We start from the raw sequence: 10,591 nt of genomic DNA on the forward strand, positions 1-10,591 counted from the left end.
TAGGTGGCAATTAGCAATTGAACCAAATTATGGTCAATGAAAAAGAAAAAGAAAACTCAAAGGATAACCATTCATCTTCAAATTTAGAATTTTAATAAGTAATTTATAAATCAAAATTCAAAAGAAATTCGGTTCATGCATAGGATTAGGAAGCAGTGTCGACAAATTACTTTTTTTTTTTTTGAGATTATTTAAATAATTTTATTTTGATACTTTTTTTAAAAATTTCAGGGGCGATACTTTTTGGATTTCATGGGGACTACAAATCTGAAATTGAAATTAATTCCTTGCATTTGGATGAAAAAACAACCACACAATCAAAACGTGATTGTAACTTTGCAAGGCTGATTTTACTCCGGTCCATGTCTGCACGTGTATCTTTATTAATCCACACAATCATTGATATATTAGGAAACAACTATTTTTTGCTTTTAATTGTCGTTTTTCTCTCTATTTTATTATACTCACAAAAATAGTTTATATATTTTGAATGCAATTTACATTTGTTATATTTTTTTCTCAACTTTGTTTTGCATTTTTGTAATGGTAATTTTTTATTAATAGTAAATCTGAAGAGAAAATACCATTTTTAAAATATAAAATCATCGTTTTTATATTAAAAATACCTATTTTTAAGTAGAAAAAAATTTAATTCATTTAAAATAAAAAATTAAATAACTTAATTATTGATATTATAGCTACTAATAATTCGTTATATATGTCTATTAAATATTAATTTATTTATTAATAATTAATATTACCACTTTATTTTATAAAGTGAATTGCTTACTTTAAATGAGTTTAATTTTCAAAATTATAAATTGGAACTAAAATTACAACAAATATAATAATTGAAGACTTAAAAAAATTAATTTTAAAATAACAAAATTATTTTCACCGACAAAATCAAGAAACAAAAAGTGCAATTAATCATATGATTTTGACAAAATATTAGGAAGCAAGTATATAGATGGAATCATTTATCTCAAATTCTATTAGATTTTTTCATTTTACCCAATAAACATATTTTGATCCACCAAATTGTAAAGACAATTTTATACAAAAAAACCAAATTGATTGAATCATGCAAATTAAGGGTGATTCACTAAATTGAAGTAAAACTAGAATCACTTAAATGAATACAATAAAGACATAAAGTAAACAAACACTGTGAGACACGATTCACAATTGTTGTTGTGTTATCAAAAACAGTTTTATAAATAAAAAATTCAAATCATGAACATTTCTTAAAACAAAATTTTGAAATTCACTACTCTTTATATCATTCAAAAATTGGAAAAATAGAATTCACTTCCAATCACTTAAAAAAAAAGAGATAAAAGAAAAATAAAATCACAATTATTTTTTGATTGATTCCTGTATTCCATCATCACTTGTAGAACACACTTGATATTCATTCAATCGAAAAAGAGTTTTTTCTTTTACTATATTGAACATTTATAAGATATGTGGACAGTTGTTACAAGACTTTTACACCAACCTCGATTGTCTAAACGCTTAAAACCAGATTTCTTGAAACAACATTCAAGATAAAATTTGAACCACTTACTTCAAGATGAAGACAACCTTTCCAATCTTGCAAAATAGCAACATCTAGAGTAATTTCCAATCTAAACCATAAAAATACACTATTTTTCATGTCTTTGACGTGTAGTCGAATGATACCCTTGATTGCTCACGTCTAGAACAATCACTCCAACAAGAGATATCTCATCCTTGTTGTTTCTAACTCAACAATCACTCTCGACAAGAGATATTGATGGTGTCAAAAACTAATTATGTAGGTCGTGTAAATCGATTTACAGAAATGTGACTGTGACTAAATTCATAAGTTTCATGAAAATCCAAAATTTCATCATGAAGTAGTGTGAATCAATTGACATGTGTGTGAGTCGATTTAGAAAATCTCTTGGACTTGAGTGAGCTGATTCACATGGTCTAGAATATGTGAAATGAGTTCAACAACTCTATAAGTCGATTTATAAATTTGTGAGTTGGTTTTCAAAGTTAAAAATAATTTTTAATGCATTTTAAAATGTACAACATATTCGTATTACGCAACTAATGTGATGCATGATAAAATAAGAGTTTCAAGGTACTTTGTGTGATTCAATGAAAACTCTCTAGAATAAAATTGAGCTAAATGATTCAATGTCTCCTTATCAAATACATAAAATGAATCTCTTGAATTTAATCAAGATACACAAAGAAGCAACTCAATATTCACTTATGTAAAATGATTAATCCAACTATTGAAGTTGTTGATCAATCACTTCATAGAACAAATGAACATGAAAATAACCTAAATTAGAAACTTTTTTCCAATTTGCGCTTGGACTTTTTGTGTGTTTGAAAGGTATCATCCATATTAGGAATAAAAACATCATGATCTTCACAAAATATTGAAACATCATTGAACAATGGATCCCAACCATCATCTCTTATATCTTGCAACATCTCTTTGGACACTTTGACTAATTTCATAGCATTTACAATATTTTAATGACTTTATTGTAATGCTTGAGATAACTCATAAAGAATTCGCAAAACTTTTTTCATCAAATATAAGATGAAAAAATAAAATCGAGAATTGTTGTTTGCATAATATGAAAATGTCTCCTGTGTGGGTGATCACTTTATTATACATGTAATGTTTTCGATCATTTTCTTTATTGAATTAAGTTATATTATTATAATCTTCAGAGATACATAAGCACATAAATATTTATATATTTCTTTATTTTCTTTGTGGTGTATTTTGAATTTAAGATTTCATGTCTCTACGTGATTTTGACATTTATCAAATCCTTTTTTGAGTTTGCAAAATTAATCCCTTATTATATTTTAAAATATGTAATATTGAAGTATATGGAGGGTGGTAAAAGCAACTAATCAAATACTCTACAATTAAAAGATATTTTAACATCATATATAAACTAAAAACTTTAAAACATAAGGTATTTCGATTGTCACTCTTATATATTCTCACTCACTTGAATACAACATGCACTAAATTGCTAAATTTTCTTTTTGAATTTAATTTAAATAATTAAATTAAATTAAAGCAATGTTCACATGTACGCGGGCCCTCTTCTATATATGACCTCATTACCGAAATATTGGCCTCACGTCTCTTTTACTTTTTTACCCACTTCCTTTTTTATAGTGTTTGTTCATATTTCATTTTATTTTCTTTGAATTTGGGCAGAAGACATAAACCAAACTATATCTTTGTCCAAATCATCAGGTCTTAGTCAATTCAATATAGTTGACGATTATCCAAAATCCAAATTATAAGACACAAAAAGATAAGAAACAACATGGCATTCTTCACTTGGCCGATACTTAGCGTATTTACAATAATCAATTATGATGATGACTTACATTGACACAAACAATATATTCCATCAAGATTCCAACCGAGACTAAGCACTTTCTTTACTTTCATCACTCCACTAAAATTTACAAAAGCTACCAAAAGACAAAAGTGACAAACAACATAAAAAAAAAGTAGACACACCCACAAATCTCTCTTTGTCCTTGCCTTCCAACAACGTGGGGTTCCCCGAAATCACCACATGCATGTAAATAATATTTTCTCTTCTCCTAATAAAAAAAGAAAAAAAAAATGTAGCTTTAGCTTCTAGCTATAATTTACTTTCTCAACCCTCGTGCACCCAATTATGCACAAATTACTAGCTAGTAATTTTGTTTAGAAAAACTATAGCTAGTAATTATAGTTAAACTAAAACCAACGTACTCAATATGCACGTGATATATTCATGTGTGTACATAGTGTCTCTTTTTTATAGTTGTAACTATTTAATTAGAGTAGCAAAAGCTCAATGCAATTTGCTTCTATTGTGAAATCATAGTCTCTAAAGTCCGATATAGATCCAAAAGTGTTACTATAAGGGACATTGATTCTGATTTTAGACATTGATTCTCCGTGGATAAAAGGAGATTATAGTTCATGGTCAAACCAAGCCGGTTTTTTAGTTCCCGGTTTTCCAATCTCAACCGGTTCAAATCGCTCGTGAGGTTCTCTACGTGGCGCTTCTTTCTCCAACGAGACCGCCTAGCCGACTCCCGGTTCGATTGCATTCTCCTTAGCTTTCTCTCGGGTATTGAGTAAACCGCTTGGTTTGAACCTTGTGAACCGGACCCTGGACTGGTTGGGTCAACCGGTTGGTTAATGAGGGAAAATAACTCCTCTAATTCGCCTTGTGTGAACATGGTTTCGTGAACCGGAAGACACCCAAACCGAACCGGTATTTTCTCTTCATGGAAGGACATTGCTACAAGAAAATAGAAAAATAAACAAAGAAATTGCTTAATTATTTCCAAACAATGAAATGGAGGGAGGAAAGGAGGGGAAAAGGGAAGAACTGAAGTGTACAAGATGGGTATTTAAAGAATTCAATTAAGGGGGCAAAAAGGTAAATACATGTGGTCTACCATGCGTCTAGCAAAAGATATTGGAAAAGCTAAGGGTGCATTTTTCCAAAAGATAAAAAATATAAAGTAAAAGTGGGTTTCATGTGTACGTATGGGTGAGAATTTTTCTTTTAAGAAAAACAATTGATCGATGTACATTACCATCTACTATATATATTCAACTCAAAAATCATCATTTGACAATAAAATTTTAATATTTAATATTAAATATGATATTTTATTTTTTTGTGTATTATTAAAATATAAAAATAAACATATACATATACGATTTCACATGCAGTATTTATATTAGGATATTAAAATACCATAGCCATGCAAATTAATAACTTTATTGTAATAAGGTAGCATATGGTGGTGGGGGAAGTGATGATGAGCTTTAATTTTAAAATATTTATTTTGTTATAGTAAAATAACGTGGGGTCCTACACGATGAGAAAAAAGATTGGGCTTTAGCTTAATGACGAAGGATCAATGTTTAGAAAACACATGCAACAAATTGGATTAGAAAGTTACCAGACTTCACAACTATGCGCCGAAGTCATTTTGGACACGTAAACATCAAAGGTGAAAATTAAAGCCATCAAAGTTGCATCGTGTTCACCTTAGACTAATCAATGTTTAGTACGTGCTAAATCATATCCATAACACCGCCAACTAGCTATTATAGATATGTTTGTGCCTATAATTTATATATTATTAATATGAAATTTAGCTTTTCAATAAAATAAATTTTAGGCAGAATTGTTTAGATAAAATCAATTAAAAGTTAATATAGATGCAAAACATATCAAACAAGAAAAAATTTATTATAAAAAAATGAGAGAATTGATTATTAGATGAAATTATAAATGATTAAAATGAGAATAAAAAATTATTTTCGTAAAAAAAATCATTTGTTTAAATAAATTTTAAATATAATTATTTATGTATGGTTTAGATTTAATCATTTCAAATAAAGTATGTAGAGTTATCATCTAACTAAATATTTATATATAGATCGGATTGTCATGTTCGATAAAATGTAGGATTGAGTTTAATTTCAAGTCAAGTTTTTTTAAGGTTTTTAAACCCAACTTGAATACTTCCTAAAAAATTAAGGTTTGTCTAAATGGATCACATGTAACTATAATATCCTGCAAATAAAAAGCTAAAATTTTTTTTTGACCTAAATAAAGGTGTTACTTTAACTAATGGACATCTTTTTTCATCTTATCTAATCAAAATTTACTATTTTTCAGCTGCCTTTGGTTTATATATTTTTTTCTTCAGTTTGTTGCGGTTGCAACTCACACATTTGGCTTTCTTTTTTATCTTTTGTGGCCGCAGACCAACATGTACTAGTGTGTTGTAGGCATATATTAAAATTGAAGACAAAGAAGTAATAATCTTACCTAAGAGATCTCTTTAGTTTTATATTCATGTCTCTATTTTAGGCTCCATATATTCAATATTTGATATTTGATATGCTTTCTTCACATTCTAATTTTGTGATCTTAAATACCTTGAGATGGATGCATATGAACAATATTGCTACTTCAATTTTTACTTGTATTGTAGTTTATCATCTTATTTTTACTTTTTATTTTATTTTTTAGTATTTAAAAGATGTTACAGTATAAAAAATATTACAAGATTTAAAAAAATATAATATTAAATATAAATAAATAAATAAATAAAAAGAATTACATTGTGTGCTAGTACAAAACTTGGCAACACATTTATAGTCGGACTTGTGTAATATTTTTTTCAATCTATTTCGATAAAATTTATAACTGTTAGAACTAACCCTAAACGAATCAAGTAGTCGATTTTGAAAGCTAAACATGAGATCTATTGATTTAAAGGCTTTGTGTTTGGATTATCTAAAGTTCTGATGGATATGTCTAAACCCCTCTTCATGAATCATGAATGTGCTTAATTATTTGGTTTAGGCCTCCTAAAATAAATTATTTTTATGATAAAAATGGTTTGCAAATAGAAACCTTATTTAGTATTACTTAAAACATTACAAATCATTTGCAACAAGATTGCTTATGTGCTAGTGGTCGAGTTCATTGCATAAAATATTTGGATTGCGAATTCAGCTCTTGTTTCGGACCCAACTTTGTTGAGATTTTGTAGCTCTCATTGAAAAAAGCACATAAAAAATCCATCGACAACATAATCTAACAAAAATTATTCCGATCAATGACTAACTCTTTCTACTTGCACCTCTTTTAAGAGGTAATTTATTGAATCAAATGTTCATGAGATGAAAATAGAAAAAGCACGACATCAAATAAAAAGCAAATTTAGTGCAAAAAAAGGCTATCAAAACACTTAATTTGTTTTTCAATTTTTATTCCGTATTTGGATATATGTCACTAAGACATTATTTGACAATGCTAAACCGTTAGTTTATAGTAGATAAATTTGAATGATTAAAATAAAATTGTTTGGTAATAAATTATTTTATAAAAATAGTATTTAAGTTTATAACTTAATTATAATGTATTATATTTCTCTCATTTTTACTCTTAATATCTTAATTAAAAAAAATTATTAATTAAAAATATTTTTTTATGTCATTTTATATTTATGAGTTGGTTCAACCGTTAATTTTAACAAATACTTCAAATTTGATCAATTAACTTGTTCTCTATTTTTTTATATTAAAACTTAATCTCTATTTATTATTAGTTAATTTATCATATGTCTACTATAAACTCATCCGTTCTCAACTAACTTGTGCATCCTCCACTATTCTTTTACGAAAGAGACCTTAAGTACAATATGACATCTTTTAAGAATGTGATTACTTTTATATTCACTTTCACTAACCTATGTATTGTTGTCTAAAGATAGTATAAAGAGTGATGTATTACTAGCTAATAGCTATATACTCATCTTGAATAATTTATTTAATAAAACACGAAAGGAATATTCTAAGGTAGTTTTCTTAGCACATTATATAGGTAAAGGGACTATTTTGTTTTTGTTGGCAGTTGGTTCACTTTGCAAAATATTAAAGCATAAGTAAAGTAATTAAGTAATTAAGTGGGGGATAACATGCTATCCTTTCTATTTCCGTTTTAGTAAACTATATTTGGACCGTTATTTATTTATTGGGGGAAAAAACAGAGAATTTAGCAACTTCATCTTTTAGCATACCAAAGTAGTTTGCATGTGCTGCAAGTAAATTTTAATGAAAAAAAAGAGGGTAGACTTATAAAAATAAGATGAAAAAGAAAGTAGTTGGTCATGGATTAGAATAATAGCATACCAAAGTAGTTTGCATGTGCTGCAAGTAAATTTTAATGAAAAAAAAGAGGGTAGACTTATAAAAATAAGATGAAAAAGAAAGTAGTTGGTCATGGATTAGAATAAAAGAGATAAATATAATAATTAACAACATCAAACAATCAAATTCATCAACATATTTATTATTCGACACAATTTTAGTGATGATCTCAATTTCAAGGATAATCTAATTCATTATTTTGTAATAATCAGCACGAAATAACAAACTTATCAATATTTTTGAATCTGGTCGATGACAACGGATGATTGAATGGTTGTTCACGTATCTACTATTCTATATGGCAACAAATGAAATTGAAAATAATTGAATAGAGATTTTAAATGTTTATAGTTGGAAGGGTATGAATAGATCTTTGATTTTTTCGAATAGGTTGAATAATTCAATGCTTTCTCTTCAAAGTTTATGAAAATGTATGAGGGGTTAATGGATTTTGAGTAACCCTTGTACTTATTTTTAATTCATTTTGTTTTTCAAAAAATAGAATTAACTACATTAATAAGTGAGGATCAACATTTATAAGTGTAAATTCACATCCCTAATTAGGTAAAAATATTATAGGTAAATACTTTTATTATTTTTTCAAAATTCCTGTTATTTATGAATTTCTTAATATTAGTTAATTAAATAATTCGAAAGTTTAAAAAATAGCTTATTATTAGAGATTTCTCTTTAATTCGAAAAATATAGCGACATCTTTATGAATATATTTTTATAAACTTGGAATATCTTTACTCAACATATTTTTATAGGCATTTTTTTATCTCTTTATCTGTAAATTGTTTATTTTCAATTTTAGAAACAACGTATTCGTGTTTTTTTAATATATTTTGCGGCTTTGAATGAAAGTATTATTCAGTAAGAGAAAAAAAAAATTATATATTATTAATATAAATCAATTTTACACAGACAATTAATAAGAATAATTGATTTTGTTATCTTACTATACAATTTTAAATATCATTAAAAAAAAACTACATAATCAATGGTTTTGTGTCGATTTTAAAAACTTTTATTATAAAAGTATATGTCCATTAAACTCGCTAAATAATATAATAATATAACTTAAGTTAATGAATTCTAATTTTATATTTATCAGTCAACTAATTAATATTTTGAAAATCTTTATTAAGTACTACATATCTTTATGGAAAAATCCATCAATATGTACATATACTAGTATATATAAGGACCTCTACTTATAAGTGCAATACCACCTTCTAGTAAAAAAAAAAAGTTCAATTGCCTTTGAAAGCTGAAAGAATTTCACTAAATTGTTAAAAGACATGAAAACCCTCTTTTTTTTTCACCTTATTTTCCTAATTTTCTCAATGAATTTTGGTATGAATTATGATTCTTGGGTTTGTTTTGTGCAAAATTATATGAGTAAGTGGTTCTTTGATTAACCATGTTTATTTTCCATTGGATTGTACTATTTATTGCAGGAAATCAGATAATGATGAGAGGCAAAACAATGTCATCTATATGTCATGTTTAATGTTGTTAAATTGTTATATAATATTGGAAAAAGGTTCACCTTTCGTATCCCTAAAATGGCGAACTAATAAATAAAGTGGTTGCATTATTTAATTTCTACATTTTCATCATTTTATGCACTTGTAATTTTATGTTCATGTTGAAAATTACTAGCGGATAATAATTTTTTTCTTCCAAATTTTAATATTGTAAGGGACTTTATTTTTCTGTATGATCAAAGCATAATAATTTATAAAATAATATCACACATATATAAAATAAGAGATGAGAAGAGAGGAACATAATATTTAATATTTACGTGAAAAATTATCAACAAGTAATGATAAAAATTGTGTGACAAAAGTACGTATAGTTCTTAACTAAGTGATAGAAATTATAAGATCTTTTTAGGAGAGAACAATTACATTTTTTCTTATTTGTATGAGAATACTAACACCATTAAAAAAAAAATACCTTAATAGAGAAACTATAATTCCTCTCATAATTTTTTCTCTCACTCTTAATAATTTCTCATACTTGTTTACTGCTTGATCTTGGGATCAGAAAGTGATACAAATGAATGCGCATTTACAGAAGATACAAGCTTAATTTTTTTACAGACAACAAATCACTTATCCTCCGTACAATAAATCACTTGTTTACTATGCAACTTTCCACTTTGCATCACATGCAAAATAAAAATTATCTTCTAATGCATATGAAAATCTCGCAATGATATGGACTCTAATTTTTGTCGTGCAACAAAAATAGTTTTACCATTCACAATATAGAATAATTTTGGTAATAAAATTTTAAATTTTAAATAAGATTAACAATAATAAATGTGAATAACTAATTATATTATTGTTAAAGAAAAGAGTACATCCATAAGACCTTCATCATGATCCCAATGCTACCATCATGCGGATAATGAACTTAATATTGTATAGAAGGGGCATTATTTTTGTATCATGGTCAAGGCATACTAATCTACATCTATACCTATAATATAAATAATTGTCTTGTTTCTTCAAATAAAACAGAACACATGACACTTATTTAACAAATTAATCATTTATTGTGATACTAATCTCCTACTTAGAGTCGTTATTTTCACAACAAGAAAATAAGCATTTTGTGAGGGCTTTTGCCCTCACAAAGGGGTATAATCAGCCACAAAGGTGGCTTTTGTGAGGGCTTTTGGCAGCCACAAAGAAGCTGGTCACAAAATTTTGTGAAGGCTTTTGCAGCCACAAAGTGCCAGAAACAGGTTAGCATTTGTGAGGGCTTTTGCAGCCACAAAAGACAGGCATTTGTGAGGGCTTTTGCAGCCACAAA

At 27.1% G+C, this 10,591-nt stretch overlaps 1 protein-coding gene across 1 annotated transcript; it reads right to left on the reverse strand.

Annotated features, from left to right (window-relative positions):
• Positions 1 to 3,879: 3,879 nt before the first annotated feature.
• Positions 3,880 to 4,317, reverse strand: LOC101498615 (basic leucine zipper 4). The gene has a single exon (XM_004498902.4). It carries the CDS (start codon positions 4,315 to 4,317, stop codon positions 3,880 to 3,882), a length of 438 nt encoding a protein of 145 aa, XP_004498959.1.
• Positions 4,318 to 10,591: the final 6,274 nt, after the last annotated feature.

Source organism: Cicer arietinum, chromosome 4 (assembly GCF_000331145.2).
Source record: "Cicer arietinum cultivar CDC Frontier isolate Library 1 chromosome 4, Cicar.CDCFrontier_v2.0, whole genome shotgun sequence".
NCBI lineage: Eukaryota > Viridiplantae > Streptophyta > Magnoliopsida > Fabales > Fabaceae > Cicer > Cicer arietinum.

Excerpts from the sequence above, each read along its gene's own strand:
- LOC101498615 (XM_004498902.4), bottom strand. The coding sequence starts at position 4,317 with ATGTCCTTCCATGAAGAGAAAATACCGGTTCGGTTTGGGTGTCTTCCG.